The sequence below is a fragment of the Thamnophis sirtalis genome, unplaced genomic scaffold (genome assembly GCF_051295495.1).
Source record: "Thamnophis sirtalis isolate CommonGarterSnake01/CBP01778 unplaced genomic scaffold, rThaSir2_p1.2 scaffold_4, whole genome shotgun sequence".
Taxonomy (NCBI): Eukaryota; Metazoa; Chordata; class Lepidosauria; order Squamata; family Natricidae; genus Thamnophis; species Thamnophis sirtalis.
Genome location: NW_028261384.1, coordinates 23350123 through 23367370, shown reverse-complemented (window position 1 = coordinate 23367370; position 17248 = coordinate 23350123). Strand labels below are relative to the sequence as shown.

General features: G+C 39.9%; 1 protein-coding gene across 1 annotated transcript in view; it reads right to left on the bottom strand.

The window, feature by feature from the left end:
* Nucleotides 1-17248, bottom strand: part of PRTFDC1 (phosphoribosyl transferase domain containing 1) — a 61600-nt gene that overhangs the window by 35817 nt on the left and 8535 nt on the right. Inside the window, exon 3 of the mRNA XM_087712607.1 lies at nt 14215-14398. Within this exon, the coding sequence (XP_087568733.1) occupies nt 14215-14398 (184 nt within the window). The remainder of the gene's footprint in view (nt 1-14214; nt 14399-17248) is intronic.

Sequence of the window (17248 nt, the reverse complement as noted above, 5' to 3'; positions counted from 1 at the left end):
CATCACACTAGGATGGCTTCCATACTGGATTCTGGGTAGCTACAGAGGGCCTGCCACAAAGTTCTGGAAACACAGAAACAACACAATTTATTGTGTTTCTCTTGTCTATTTTAGATTAATCTTCCACCCATGATGTCAATGTATAAGCACTTAAAAATGCAAGAGTGAAGAAGAAAGATCACTTTGAATACCATTTAACAAGTAGCCAGGAGGTCTTAACTTCCAAATTTAGTTAGATGGATGAAAAAAAAAAGCAGGGGTAGCTTCCAGGAAAAACAAGCTCATATCTCTATGCTGTGAACCATGTAAATCTAATAAATTTACACTCCCCGAAAAGCATCAAAGTTTCTTAAACTATGGTCAATAAAACACTCTCTTTATACTGCAATAAAAATATATGAGAAACCTGTTCTGTTTATGAAAATATTTTCTGCTTTCTAACCATTCTACATATGGCTCTGGTCAGAGAGCGTGCTTAATTCCATCTGACACTAATCTAGTCATATCTCTTTATTAAGAGGTTGTGGCAGCACAGGGACAGTAGCTAGTCAAGAGCCATGGTTTGGAGCAATAAAGTATCCCTCTCCCACTTCCAGTAATCTTATTTTGTATTCCATAAAATCTTTTGTCAAGAGAAGTCTAGAAAGGATTCATTAATTTTTTTGTATAGGTCATACAGGATTGAGTGTGAAAATTGCCCTACAGTTGAGTGAGTTGTGGTATTTGGAAGAGTGGATGAGAATAGGCCGATCCAATATAAATACAGGGCTGCTTTAATTTAAAACAAACCCTTTTTTAATCTCACTGTTGGCTAGGTTTTGGTCAGTAAGTGATATTATTAGAGTCCAAAATAAAAAGCATAAAAGTAAAAAACAATCCAAATTCACAAGATAGACTTTTATATTGTATAAATCAGAAGTGGTATTCACCAGGTTCTGACCAGTTTTGGAGAATCGGTAGCGGAAATTTTGAGTAGTTCGGAGAACCAGTAAATACCACCTTTGACAGGCTCCGCTCCCATTCTCTGCCTCCCGAGTCCCAGCTGATCAGGGGGAAGTGGAAATTTTGCAATAACCTTCCCCTGGAGTGGAGTGGGGTGGAAATGGAGATTTTAAGTATCCTTCCCCTGCCATACCACCAAGCCATACTCACCAAGTCATGCCCACAGTAAAAAAATTTGAATCCCACCACTGCTATAAATCATATATCCCAGGAAATTGTTAAGTGTATAAATCTGCTGGTATACTATCTTTTCTTAAATATTAGATGAGTCAAAATCTTTAACTCATATTATTCACGAAAATGTTAGCTACTCTTCAGAAATCTAAACAATAAGAGCGCAAAAATGCTGCCTGTCTTTATTCTCAAAAGAGGTATAATGTTGAATGGACATATTAATAGAGAGGTTAGTGAAGGAGAATATGGATCAATTCACCCAAAGCCAATTTTGTATAGGGATATTTTGATATTTAGGTAAAAATCCCACAATGGCAGTAAAAAAAAGAATGTATTGTTTACACAATATATTCAGGTCATCTTTTCATTGATTTACTTTTCTTATGTGAACCTGACCAATGCATAAAACATTAAATTGTTTATATTTTCTTATGAAATCAGAGAGGTTATTGCAAAATTATTTTTAATACCAAAATGAAGACTAGCCACTTCAGAGCACCTTATGTATCCTGGGAAGAGAAAATAAACATTGACATTATTATTATTATTAGCATTTACAATGATTAGTAATGTACTCTTTTCCTCTGAAGGAGCCCAAAACAAGCTATAAAACAGCAATAAACCAATCCTGAATAAAGATCAACGGATAAAGAATAGTGTACGGTTTTATAGGCTTCTATAAAGTGGAATATAAAACAAAACAACATTCATTTAAAAAGGCAAACATATCCTAGTGTAGTTCTTATCTTTCAAATGTCAAAGCTAATATAGTTTCAGTTCTTTGAAACACAACCCTCCCTGCCAAGAGGAAGTTCCATAATCAGAGGGACACCCCTGAGGAGTTCCTACTCCTACCACCACATTGCTAGCCAGACTATGAATAGTGCTTCCCTAACTAACCTCAATGTATAGATTACCAGCACTGGGAAAAGTCTTTAAGGTGCACAGGATGCCTGCCATTTAAGGCAAAATGGAATTAGGCTTGAGAATTAGTATCCCTTAGCTACTTACGTACAAATATTGATGACTATCTAGCATAGTCATGAATAGAGATTTCTGTAACTGTAGGCGAGTGTGTCCATGAGTTTCTTTCTGTTCAAGAGTTGGTAGATCTACCATGACCTTTCCTTGCAAGTGGTTTGGGGCTACAATTTCCAGCTATGTCTGGCAGGGAGCTTTAACTTGGAAATTGAAAATGACCCAAAAAGCAAAACAAAAACCAGTATTAAAATTCTGTTCCAGTATCAAAATATTTTTACTTGCCGTGTTAACCTTTAAGAATTAATTTTGCAAAAAATTACTTTAAAATATAAGGTCATATCTTGGGATTGGTCCACTTTCCAGGAATTCACAAATCACCACAAATAATTTCTGGAATCAATAAAAAGCTATTGGAAAAACAAAGTTACCACACAATCACAGCTTTTTGCACGCACACACCCCTTTCTGCGCTATGATATCCAGAGTGCCATAGTTTGCAGCTTACCCTCTAACTCCTTTTGCACAAACTATCTTAACAGTGTAATCCTATCCATTATTTACTCAGAAAGAATCTCCACAGGATCAATGTGCATAGGATTGCATTCCACTAGGCTATACTAGAGGGAAAAGCAGGAATTAGAGCTATTCCATCGACTCAGCTGAGCAAACATTAATTTTGATTTCCTCTTCTTTTTGAGCTGTTTCTGTCCAGCTAGTCCTCAGAAGACCTCTGACAACTTCTGGCTGCATTACACCTTTTCATTACAGTTATCAGCATTAACATGAAGAATCGGCATATCTAAATATCTCCTTCCTTCTCCCCCACCCCCCTTTTTTTGTGCTAGGTTATCTCTTTTCATTTGCCATACTGAAAATTGGAGGGCAGGGATCCTTTTCATTGATCTGTAAGGCGATCAGGATTATAAATGTTATTCATTATTAAGGGTCTGCTAAACATTCTCTGGGAACAGAACATTTTGAATACTCATAGCCATTCAGAAGGTGGTCCAGCTGTTTTCCATAACGTAATCTTCCAAACGGAAGCAGTTTGCGCTTCCCCAGAGTTCCCTAGACCGATTTCTTTCTGGAACAGTAGACTTTGCACATCTTCAATATTGATCTGTCTACAAATACTACATGTAGCCCAGAAAAGAGATGAAAATGGGATTCTTATGCAAGCAAATTAAAGAAGAATGAGAACCTGCATAAAACACTATGAGTCAAACCACAGATTTCAGCACCCTCTGTGTGTGTGTGTGTGTGTGTGTGTGTGTGTGTGTGTGTGTGTGAGAGAGAGAGAGAGAGAGAGAGAGAGAGAGAGAGAGACCAAGATTTTGAAGAGGCAAATTTTAAAAAAAAGTTTTTGCACTCCCCAAAACGGCCCATTTTTTATGAAAACAGGCCCATTCCCCCCCCCCTGCAAAATGGCATGCATAGCCTTTAGGGGGCTTATAGAATGTTCCTGGGGGCGGGGGGGGGAATTGAGCAAAAAACGGTCCGTCTTTTACTCATTTCTGCCCTCCCCAGCCCCCAGGAGCACTCTGAAAGCCTCCTAAAGGCTATGCACGGCCATTTTGGTGAAGGGGGCGGTGTTTCTGGAGGCCAAAAATGCTGTATTTAGTGTATAAGATGCACCCAGATTTCCAGCCTCTTTTTTGAGGGAAAATGCAGTATATGTATATAAAACAAAATAACAGAGTTGTAAAGGACCTTGCAGGTGTTCTAAACCCTCAATCAGGAGATCCTGTACCAGTGGTAGTGAAACTATGGCACGCATGCCAGAGATGGCACTCAGATCCCTCATAGCGTTTCTCCATCATGTTTCTCACCGTCATTTGCAGGGAAACAAAAGTTTATGGGATTTAAAAAAAAGTTCACTCAATCAATTTCAACTTCTCACAAAAGAAAAATATCTCGCAAAGTTGGAATTGAAATTTATCACGCTTCACAATGGGGGAGATGGGGTTCCCTCCTCCTGGAACCCATTATGACATAGAGCCACAATCCCACCCTGCATCGTCATCAGCTATCTCTCGCCTCCCGGATGTCAGTTGCTTTTGCTGTAGAACTGCTGGTGTTATGATGCCCCACTTCCCCACCAGCCTGCTGGTCTTCAGCGCATTATACTCCTGGCCTCATTAGCCTCCAGATGTCAGATTCCCACCACCCAGCACCAATTCAGAGGTTCCTTCCCCCCCAATGGAGAGGGGGGAAAGAGAGGGAAAGAGAGAGAGGGAGGGAGAGAGAGGGGGGGAGGGAAAGAGAGAAAAATAGAGAGAGATGGAGGGAAAGAGAAATGATATATACTTTTTCTTTTTTATTGTTGCTAAACGTAATATTTCAAAAGGATAAAAAATGAAGGGGCATAAAAGTGCATTTATCATGTTTTTCTTAGAACAATTAGCTGAACTCTGCCTTTATCATTATTTTAGGTAATAACCTCAGTATTCAGGTTAAATTGCCATTGGCACTTTGCGATAAATAAGTGGGTTTTGGATTGCAGTTTGGACACTCGGTCTCTAAAAGATTCGTCATCACTGTCCTATAACATCTGGACAAAATGGTTGTCCAATCTCTTCTTAAAAGCCTCCAATGATGGAGCACCTACAACTTCTGGAGACAAGTTGTTCCATTGATTAATTGTTCTGTCAGGAAGTTTCTCCTTAATTCTAGGTTGCATCTCTTCTTGACAGCTTTCCATCCATTGCTCATTATCTTGGCCTCAAGTGCTCAATATTAGAAAATAGGTTGGGCCCCACTTTTTTGGGATAATATTGGAGAACTGCTATCATGTCACCTCTAGTTCTTTTCTTCATTAGACTAGATATACCCAGTTCCTGAAACTGTTCATCATATGTTTCAGCTCCAGGCTTCTATAATCATCTTTGTTGCTCAACGGGTCTTGGAATATCCTTAGAATCCAATCCAATTTCATTTTTGACCAAAATAAAAACCTAGAAAATATGACATTCACAACTGCAGCACAAAACATCAATGTGTATTTAAAAAAAGATGGTAACTATGGTGTTAAGAGAGGGAGAAATAAAAGATGTAAGCCTGCTGTAAACCTAGATCTGTGCTGTGCTACATAATATACTAAAATAATAATCTGAAACAGCAAACGCTGAAAAATGGAGATTAATAACAGTTATAACACTTAGCCAGAAGCTCCATTGAAGCTGGCAGTTTCTAGCTGGTAATCAAGACCTAATAGATTTAGTAGGCAGCTGAACCATGCCTGACAACTTTAGATGTTATTGGACAGCTGGAATCAGAAATTACCACAATAAGTAGATATGAAGCTGATCAAGGCATATGGTAACCTGGCAAGTAGTAGAGAACAAAGGCACTGCTAAGGGCTCGAAATGAAAAGAGGAGTTTGCTGACCAACTGGGTCAGGGACAGAAAACATTTTGGGAAGAGATCTTTTTACACATTTCTTATAGCACAGTTGAGGGGACAATGTTGTGGTGTGTTAGAATGAAAGCCCTTCTGTGCTTAGATGCCTCTACTGGTTAAAATATGCTGATCACAAGGTTACTGATAATCCTTAAAATAAATAAAATTAATATTTATTGGTTTTTAAATTATATTAAACAATATTAGTTATGGAATGATTACATTAATATATCAAATATTATCAATCAATAACATTGTATCAATTGATTGCTTTCTAATCTTTACAGTGGTGTACTGCTTGTAGAGAGTAGAAATTAGTTTTAGGTTTCATGTTTAAACATGTACAATTGGTATTTTAGGAGTTAAGCATAATTTATATTTTAATATGGACTTTCCAGCATCTGAATGGTGAAGAAATGAACTAGGTTTAAATATAGGATTTAATGGTTTAGTTATCTATGTGGTGGAATTGACAACACAGGCAGTAAATTGAAGTTAATAATAGATTCTTTTTCAAATTAATAACAGTTTCACTGACCATGTAAAGAATTAATGACATAGAAAACAAACACTCCCTTAAACAAATGTTCTTGTGTATATCTAATAAACAGAAATAGGAATGTGGGGGCTCAGGGGCTAAGACACTGAGCTTATCAATCAGAAAGGTCGACAGTTTGGCGGTTCAAATCCCTAGCGCCACATAATGGAGTGAGTTTCTGTTACTTGTCTCAGCTTCTGCCAACCTAGCAATTCGAAAGCATGTAAAAATGGAAGTAGAAAAATCCCACTTTGGTGGGAAGGTAACAGCGTTCTGTGCGCCTTCGATATTTAGTCATGCTGGCCACATGACCACGGAGACGTTTCCGGACAGCGCTGGCTCTTTCGCTTTGAAATGAAGATGAGCACCGCTCCCTAGAGTCGGGAACAACTAGCACATATGTGTGAGGGGAACCTTTACTTTTACCTAATAAATAGAGGCTATATATTGGTACTAGAGACCTGTAAGCTGGCAAATATTAGGTCTTGTATATTAATTTACAGGCTGGAATGAAAATATGAGGGAAAACACCATGTGTAGAGTCCACCACCATAAAGTACACTGGCTCTGTAATATCTTTACCATTTAACCGGGGTATATATGCTTCATTCCAAGAGCCAGTTTGATGTGGTGGTTAAAGCATCAGGCTAACAACCAGAAAATTATGAATTCTAGTCCTGCTTTAGGCATAGAGCCAGCTGGATGACTTTAGGCCAGTCACTTTCTCTTAGCCCTAGGAAGCAAGCAATGGGAAACCACTTCTAAAAATCCTTGCCAAGAAAAATGCAGGGATTTGTCCATGTAATTTCTGAGAACTGGGCACAACTGTATAGAAGAAAAAAAAAAGTGTGCTTCATTCAGACTCTATATTATTCTACTTTTGGATGTGTTATCCAAAGACCTAGCTGTCTGGAGAAAGTTCTACGTTCCAATTCTGAGGAAAATTGAAAGAAATAGGAGAAGACAACCAGCAGCAAGAGCTTTTAACTATGGCAATGAGTGTACCACTGGAAGACCTAAAATACCAAGATAGAGGCAGATTGTAATGCAAAAAAATCTAGGCAGTTGCTAGGATTTGACAAGGACTTTATGACATGTAATGAAAAAATATGGCTCATTGCCTTTACCTATGTATTTATAGCAACTAATAATTTAAAAACCATCTGAAAATAAATTCTTCTTAAATCTACTAATTAAAACAAATGATTTTGAAAAGTCTTGTTCTTCAACATGGCTCTCCAACAATCTAATATACTACAGCCCTCATAAATCCTAACCAGACAGCCATAGATTAAGGTTATTGAACACAATGTTACCTGAAGTATAATTTATTTAGATATCTCCTGGTAGAAAGGGTTGGGATTTGTTTGGACATTCTGACAATTCTGGAATTGCATCCCAGCATTTCTATCAAAGCCCACCACGATAAATAGATAGCAATAGCAATAGCAGTTAGACTTATATACCGCTTCATAGGGCTTTCAGCCCTCTCTAAGCGGTTTACAGAGTCAGCATATTGCCCCCAACAATCCGGGTCCTCATTTTACCCACCTCGGAAGGATGGAAGGCTGAGTCAACCTTGAGCCGGTGAGATTTGAACAGCCGAACTTCAGAACTGCAATCAGCTAAAGTAGCCTGCAGTGCTGCATTTAACCACTGCGCCACCTCGGCTCTATTTCAGTTGTAATTGAAAAAGATGCTGAGGAGCAGTTTTCAAACATTCAGATTCCAGAACCTCACCTCAAAACAAGTGTCATATCACAAGACCGCCTTATAGTAACTGAAAGAGGTGGGCTTGAGTGAAAAGACATTGTCTTACTCTGTTTCATTTTTGAAGTGTGCTCTAGCCCTTTTCGGCATTAACCTTCACATGGTAGTGGATTGCCTAGGATTTATTTTAAGGAGCTAGGTTTGAGAGATGCCAGCAAAGTATTTCATCCAAGTCTTTGGGGAAATTATAAAGAATTATAAAGGTTGCTCCAATTAATGATGCCCCTTTTCCAGAATTAAATGAAAGGAAATGCTCTGCAGGCAATGTTGTTAGCATAAAGGAAAAGGAAGTAAGATAATAGTTATAGCAGGCTATGCACATTGCTATGATTCAAAATCTCTCAAATCATGAATTACCAATAGGAAAACAGCTTTGACAGGAACTGATAGGCTAAGCAGCTATGGCACTTTAAAAATATATTAGAAATTTTACACAGAAGGAACTTAAATGTCAAGAAAGGCTAGGATTTGTGGCACACGTTATGACAGTAATGGCGAACCTTTTCAGCACCAAGTGCCCAAACTGGAATGTGTGCGCATGCATGCGTGTGTCAGAAACCCAAAGACCGGGTGGCTGGTGTGCATGCGCGTGCTGGCCACCTGGCCTTTGGCGCACGCATGCTTGCCAGCCAGCCAGCTGGTCTTTGCACACTGGAGCACCGGAAATCTGAACACCAGGAGGTGATGGCACGCATGCCTACAAAGAGGGCTCTATATGTCACCCCTGGAACCGTGCCATAGGTTCGCCCTCACAGCATTATGGTCTTCAGCCCATTACAACTCAACATTATAGGAGAAGTAATCCAACACAATGGGAAATCAACAGGCTGGGATAAACTAAGCTACCATATTTTTTGGAGTATAAAATGCACTGGAGTAGAAGACGCACCAAGGTTTTGAAGAGGCAAATTTTTAAAAAAGGTTTTGCATTCTGCAAATCTCCCCAAAAAGGTTATTTTTTTAAAAAGGGCATGAATAGCCCTTGGGAGATTTGTAGAGTATTCCGGGGAGGGGGGGGAGCGGGACAGAAAAAAAGGGCATTAGGAAGCTAAGCTGGGAGGGACAAACTTTCTGCCTTCCCCAGCCCCCAGGAGCTCTCTGAAAGCCTCCTACAAGCTATGGCACGGCCATTTTGGTGAAGGGGTGGGGTTTCAGGAGGCAAAAAATTGCTGTATTCAGTGTATAAGACGCACTTCGATTTTAAGCCTCTTTTTTGAGGGGAAAAAGGTGCGTCTTATACTCCGAAAAATACAGTAGCTCTTTCCTCTTAGAATCACAGGGCTAGAAGGGCCTCAGAGATCATATAATCTAACTTCTTCTTCCTTGGAGCAGGGCCTAATAAGGCTCTTCAGAGGCCTACTATCTACCTTCAATATGAATATCTCCAGTGAACAGAAACATGCTAATAATGAGGCAGTTTGTTTCACTGGTACACAACTTTTATTTTGAGAAAGATCACCAGATCTTTCAGAGAGACTGAGATTTTTTTTAGACTGTTCATCATTAGATGTTGCCTTTTAACAAAGTTGCTCTGTCTTATTTTAATAGCAGCTTTTAATCAGTTGTTGATTTTTAAAAATGTTTTAACACTTCAATGGGTATATATTTTACCAAATGTAAAAAAAAATCCCTGTGACAGATATAAACTTACAAATACCGTATTTTCACGACCAAAAGCCGCACCGGATTAAAAGCCGCAGTATCAATTAACGTTAATTTTTTAAACTTTTTCCACATATAAAGCGCACCGGGTTATAAGCCGCGCTCAGAGACCCGGCTCCCCTTGGTTCCTCATCGAATCACGTGCGCAGGTTGCAACTTGGAACTCCGTCTGCCCGAGTTGGGGCATTTTCTGGCTTGGGACGCTCCGGCGGCTTCTTCGGGAGGCAGCCTGCCGGCTTCGGCGAAGGCTGGGATGGAGAGCGCGGCGACCGTGGAGCATGTGTAAAGTACTTTCGCCCCCACGCCGGCCCCCCTCACCGCGCGCCGGCCTTCGGGGATGAAGGGGCAGGACTTCCCGGGCGGAAGGCATGCCTGGCTCTGCGGCTCCAGCCCCAGCCCCTTTCGGCCGAGCCTCTCCCGCCAGGCGGCCGCCTTCCTCCGCTGAGCAGCCCCGCGCAGCCTCGCCACCCCGGGAGATCGCCAGCGCGGGGGCCTGGGGCGCCGCGGCCAGGGAAGCCAAACCGGGCGGCGGCGGGCAGGGCGCCCGGGTTGCGGTCCCCGAGGCGGGCGGGTGGGCGCACGTGGCAGGCGTCAGCTAGCGGGACGTTTCTGGCGCGGGAGGCTTCGGGCTCCGCTGCTCTCCCGGCTCTTGCCCGGCCGGCGTGGTGTGCTGGGAAGACCGGCGCCGCACCGGCCACCCGCGCGCCCTTGACCGGCAGTGCAGAGCCGGCTGGGGCGCGGAGCGGAGTTAGGCAGGGCGACTGCCGGGGCGGATGGGGTGCTCGGCGCCGGCAAATCCTGAAGGGCTGAGCCGGTCAGCCGTCCCTTCTGCCGTCCCTTCTTGCGGCGGCGGGGGTGACGGAACAGCTCAGTCTATAGGGGCTGGGAACTGGGTGGCTCTCTGCTCGCCCCCCGGTCTCCAACTGAGAAAGTAGCGAGGTTGAAGGGAGAGACCCGAGGGACGTGTGCATGCTTGCGAGCTTCAAGTTTGAGCGTCGGGAGGGAGAGATTTTCTATCTTTTTTCACACATAAAGCGCACCGGGTTATAAGCCGCACTGCTGGTTTTTGATAAAATTTTAGGATTTTCAGTGCGGCTTATGGTCGTGAAAATACGGTAATTAAAAAATATATGATTAAAGGCTTCTTTCTAGGGAAAATACACCTAGCACTTCAGTTCATATCAAGACTTTATGGTTCTTCCCATATCAACCTTATGTCTGTTTCTGCAAAATATCCATTGTAGTCCTACAAACATATCCCTCTCCCTCCTTTGTCAAACAGCTAGTTGAATTTTGCACTACAAAGCATTTGTTGCTGGAACAAGAGAACACAACATCTGTATTACGTAGCAAATTCCCAACTCACCAATGGTCCTTTATTAGCCACCCAAGCCAATATTTTGGATGCCGTTAGCTTTCCTGGACAATAAAAATAAAGGGAAGTTGTTCTTACCATGAAAGTGTGCCCAACTACCCAGAGTAAGAACCAAGAATAAGGAGAAGTAGATAGGCAGTAAATCGCAGGAGGGAGAACAATGGAAGGGCAGATAGCATTTTGATCAATCAGTGTTTTGTGATTAGTCTACTCCATACCACTGTTTCGGGAGAATGCCCATATCATTTTAATGTCTCCTCAAACCAGAAGACTGGGGCTGTATGGGTTGGTAGAGTACATACAGTCATTTATATACTCGGCTCCGAAGGCATTAAAATGAGCAATTAAAAGAGGCATAATTCACATTTACCCAACATATTAATAGCGTTCTCTTTGATCAGAATAAAAAACAAGCAGTTTCTACCAAAAGGAATAGAAATATTATTTGCCAAAGATTCCTTGCCAACATTCATAATAGAGGGCCAAATCAAGTGTTAATTTGACTTCTCATCCCTGGCCCTCCCACTCATTTGAAAACTCATCTTAAATTAGTTCAAACACTGACTCTAAGGGTGATGGAAATTCATTCCACCAGCCAGGCGCCAATTGGTAATTAATCTATGACCACATAGTGAGAGAGAACACAGCACAAATCACCATTTCAACTGCAGATAGGAAAGCACAAGAAAATGAATGAGATGTTTCCAAAGGAGAAAAATACCCATTATCAAAAGAATTAAAAGAGATGGTTATGGTGGGGGTAGAAATGTCAGGTGTATTAGGTCACAATTTAGACCAATGTTTCTCAACCCATGTGACCATAATACATTGGTTACAAAGCTTTGCATCTCTTCTTGTGCCAGTCAAATCACTATCGCTCCTGACAAATCGCAAATACAAAAAAAATATTCTGAAAAGGTGCTATTAATGTTCAGGAATTCCTCTTTCACTACTTGGCAATATAGCCAATTCTTTTTAACAGAACCTAGTTTGCCTATGATTTTTAAAGGCTGGGCGGATTTTTCTAAGGATAAAGACATAGGTAATATCTTCCTTCAACCCAGTTGCAATCCCCTTAAAATTTGTCCAAAACATCCCACTTAGGCTGAGGTGCACAACTTTTCTAGGCCAAGGGCCAAAACCATCTTTGATTGGTGATGGTGAAGGTGATGGACATGTTCCAAAAAGGTACCTCTGATTTGATTTAAAAGGACAGGTAATTTAAATTATTTTTTGTTATCCACTTACTCTTCAGTTATTTATCCCTAATTTCTACTACCATATTAGCATTAACAAATCTGCAACAACTTATAGTACACACTTGGACTTCACCCAAGGTTTTTGAGGAATAGGTGTCGACTCAGGTTGTACACCTGAATGGTAGAACATCATGCTTTTAAACAGTCCAAATTCTCCTATTTTTCACAGATATCAAGTGTACATTCTAATTTTTATGGGAATGTTTTCTGTGCTTTAGTTGAGAAGCTCCCTCCCCTCTTTCCCTTTAACATTGCAGTGTGACAAACTAACCTTTTAGTCATGAATGCTGAACATCCAGCAAAAACAACCATCAGAATCCCACTACTGTTTACAAGACTTGGACATGGTTCTTGGAGACAAACAGTTGGAGAGAGAAAAGAGCACAGCTGCATAAAATGAACAGAAAAACAGCAGGACTCCCTTAAGAAAGAAAAATGGGAAACGGTTAGTAGAAAGATCCTCAGAAATAGAAAAATCAATCAAGTGAAGAATATTGCTCTCTGGATTAGGAAGGAAGAGTAAGATATTAAGAACCGAAAAAGAAAGGATAAATTTAAGAGGACAACTGAACGATGGGAGTTAGAAAGCCTGTGATCCATGCTTGCAGAATTAAAGTATTAAAGTCAAACGAATGTTTATTCACAAATTGCTTGCTGCATCAGCTACATACATAAATGCTATTGGTGTAAAAGTGGAGTCTAAGCACAGGTGAACTGATCCAGAAGTGCAAGTACTAATATTGTAGGACAGGGATGAATTTGGTATGCAATGTCTGCATCCCAGGTAGTTAGAAATGGTCTGAAAACACAAGGCAAAAAGATGTACAAATGCCAAAGAAATAACTGGACAAACTAAAATCCTTCTTACTTAGAAGTATTCTTTGAACTTAACTCCTATCTGTAGGTCAAAAAGAAATTTGAACAACCTTGGCTACTGATAGTGCAGCTTCCTATTCCAGACATCATACATATTCATAACTCAAAGTGGAGGAAGTATCTACAGTAAACAAAGGCAACCATCCAAAGAGCTATTTGAATTCACTCCTGAGGCCTTGGGCAAGCAGAGAAGAATTGTTAACTTTTTTTCGCTTTCAACAGCTGTGTGACCACACGCCTTATAGGAAATTGCTTTTGGAATCCCCCAGTTTCTATATTCATTTGCTATACAGCATTATGAGAAGGGGAGGTCACTGCAACTTGGAAAGGAAAAGTAAATTTTGGATCAACTCTAACCTCCCACGCTATAAAAGAAAAAAGAAAAAGAAAAAAATAATATGGGATTGGTCAGTTTTGAATTTCAGTTAACTGGTCTGAAACCCACTTTAAAACACATTTAAAGTATAACTTTAAGTAGGCATATATAATATAGGTTAAAATTTCTAAGTACCTCCAGGAAACTTCCTGGCAGTAAGTAAACCAACAACTGGCTCAATGTCTCTTCTTTTACATCACCAAGAAAAAGGGGAATCTGAAGCTAGCTGGGATAAAGAATTGATTATACTAGTAAAGTCAATGCAGGATCTTAAATTAAACATCGTTCCTAAAGATTCAGCATATTTTATTCAGGAAAGGAAAAAAAACCTATTAAAATACAGTTTATTAGCATTACCATATCAATTTACCCATAGACACACAACATAAGCATAAGCTTGGGGAAATCCAATGTGAAAGCTGCTTTAGAAAAGGATGAATTTTAACGGGACTATTTCATTTTCTCCTTCCCAAGTGCCCAATTCTACTTCAAACTTTTGGAGAATCTTTGGAACAAATTTGAGTGTATCAGAAAAACAGGGAAATTGTTCTTTCAGTTCTGCTAAAGAAACCACTGGTAATTCATCAAATTTCATCAATTGTGTTCGCAAATCCTGTTTTAATTAAGCTTGGAGTCCTTATTTATATAGTAACAATACCCAGAATTCTCAGCCATCTTAACCATAACTAGGAATTCCAGAAATTCTAGACAAAATATAGCTGTGCAACATTAGACTGAGGAAAACTGCAGTAATCAAAACACATTTCATTAAATGTATTTTTTTAAAATAAAAATTACTTACCTGATAACTTTTCACTCTGACAAAGTCAACTTTCATGGAGATGAACTTTTCTGAGTTTCTACTGAGGTTCTTAATATGCTCCACAAGATCAGCACAGAATTTGTAGCCACCTTTAAGTACACAGAGAACCACGATGTCATTGTATCCAATGTCTTGCATGATATCTTTCGCCAAACGTTCTATCCTAAAGTAAGAATTAAAAATAAATATAAGTAAGATTTAGTCTCTCCAGTTCACATGTGTTTTTGTGCAACACAACCATAATCAACTTCATACACAATTACCAGAGGTGGGTTTCAAAATCCAATGCTAGTTTTGCTCATGCTCATGATGCTTCTGCGCATGCGCAGAAGCATCTGGGTGAGTGGGCGGAGCCTTCCGCTGAAGCCACTACTAGTTTGGCTGATCTGGGCATAACTGGGAGCAATCCACCTCTGACAATTACATTTATTTTTTTATTCTCTTGCAGGGCATAAAAAGAGGCTATTTGCAAGACCATCTCTATTTGAATATACCTTACCTGTTCCACCAGATCACATAAAGTAAGCACACTCTGGGATTCTTCCCTTAAATGTTGCTATCTTATGGTTCCCAGGATATGTGCATTTTCTGTGGCAGCCCCTACTCTGAGGAACACCTTTCACTTTGAAATCCAGTAGGCCTCAACCCCCTAACCTTTCTGAATCGTGTTAAGGGAGTTCTTCTCCCAGGCTCTGCGATAAGTGAAATTAGAATTGGAAAGTTCTGTTAACTCATTCAGGTAGATTGATTACAGTATAAGGTTTTTTTTTATTTCTAACAACTAAACCCAGCATTCCTCCAACATTGTCAAACTATTTCTAAGTCTGCACTACTATTACTCTTCTCATCATTCCTATCATCCATCTCTCCCTCTTATGACTGTATGACTGTAACTTTGTCCTTGTATTCTTACGGTTTATAGTGATTGTTTCCTAATATGATTTGATTGCATATTTGTACCCTCTGACTATAATTAAGTGTTGTACTTTATGATTCTTGACGAATGTATCTTTTCTTTTATGTACACTGAGAGCACATGCACCAAGACAAATTACTTGTGTGTCCAATCACACTTGGTCAATAAAGAATTCTATTCTATTTTAATTATTTTATGATTTGTTTGGTCTTTGGTTTTATACAACTGTTGTGAGGCACTCAGTGTTGTGATTAGCCACATGCATCAATCAATCAATCAATCAATCAATCAATATTTGGCTGCAGCTTAGTGCATAATGCATTCAATATTATGCAGTAGAAATTGGCTGCAATTTAGTGCATTGTGTATTCAATGTTATGCAGTAGAAATTGTAATCATCAATATTTTTCCATTATATGTATATTTTGTTAATAGTGGACATCACTGGAGAAAGTGGGCCAAAATGTTTACATTTTCAAGGGAGGGGAAGATTTGGGGTTAGCTTTAATGGAAACAAATAAAATTTGCTTTACACCTAGTTCTGGTGGTATAATTCTAGGGGGTATCCAACACCTTCCAGAACCTGGCCAGATTTGACAACTAAGCAAGATCAGTCTTTAAAATACTTTAATCAGTATTTAAACAGGAGATCTTTAAGAAACCTCTAGGGATGTTGGCTAGACTAGGAAATTAAAAAGAGAATGAATTAATTAATTCTGTATTGGGTCAAAAAATAGCATGACAGTGCCTGTGAAGTTACCAGTACAGCTGAACTCAAAAGAAACTTCACCTCCTACACACATAAATATAAACCTATTTATATTTGGGTGAGAACCATCTATCAAATTTACCCAAGAGTATCAAATTCTTATATACATGATTACCACTCAGAAGCATGCTTCATATGCAGCACAATTTAGGATTCTTTTGTCAATATGCTGCAGAATTTCACAGCTTATTATATCAAATATTCAACCTATGTTGATTATCCAGTAAGGGACATAGCAATCTGAAGCCAATGCTGTTTTAATACAGCAGAATGTTTCTTAAGAAAATCTCTTTCCATCATTTTTCTCTGCACCTTGAGTTGCATCTTAGACATTTAGCCTCTAGGCCATTATTAACATTCAAAATGTCTCACACGATAAGAATTTATAGTATACTCTGGAGGATAAGTGATCAAGGCATACTCCCCATTCACCAAGAACAAAAGCATATTTTGACAGAGTTTATTTTAAACTGTAAATTATTATTTGAAACAGGCAAATCTCTCAGCATCTCTCACCATCAACTATGTTGGCTAGGGTTGCTAAGAGTTGTGGCCCACCCATCTTAAGGCATGAAATATAAAACAGACCTTTTCCCACTTAGTTTTCTACTTAAAGGCAGCCATCTAGAACAGTGCAGAATGGATAGATCTGAAGATTTATAGTTTTAGTTTTCACATCCAAAATATAACATATAACATCACTATATTTCCTTGGGCAAGAGTCAGAGGGCAGCATTTAAATTTAATAAATAAATGTCACATTCAATTGATTCAAACATGCTAGTAAGTCTAACTAAGTTAGGTTTTGAATTAGCATTGCACCAAACTAAGCCACTCTGGTTTATTCCATCAATCATGGTTACATTCCAGTGGTGGGTTTCAAATAACATTGCAACCGGTATGGTTGCAACGGGGCCCAGTGTCCTCCACATGAATGTATGCAGCGCGTCCACACATACAACGCGTGCATGCGTCTTACCTTCCAGCGATGCCTCCGCAAGCCTCCGTGATGCTCCAGCTGCTTGGCGAAGTATCGCACAGGTGCTGTATGCGCCGTGAGTGGAAGCGCCGAAGAGTTTAAAGACAGGTAAGGAGCTCAGGTGGGTGGGTGGGCCGTCCGGAGCACTGTACTAGAACAGTACCTGGTGCTCCGGGCAGGCACCGGTATGCCTATACCGGGGTGTACCACCTGCACCCTAACTCTAACCCTAACCCACCACTGTTACAGTCAAACATAGTTTGGAACAAGCTATAAACAAGCTGTAAACCTAATCTACTAATCTACTAATCTACAGCTATAAACAAGCTGTAAACCTAATCTACTAATC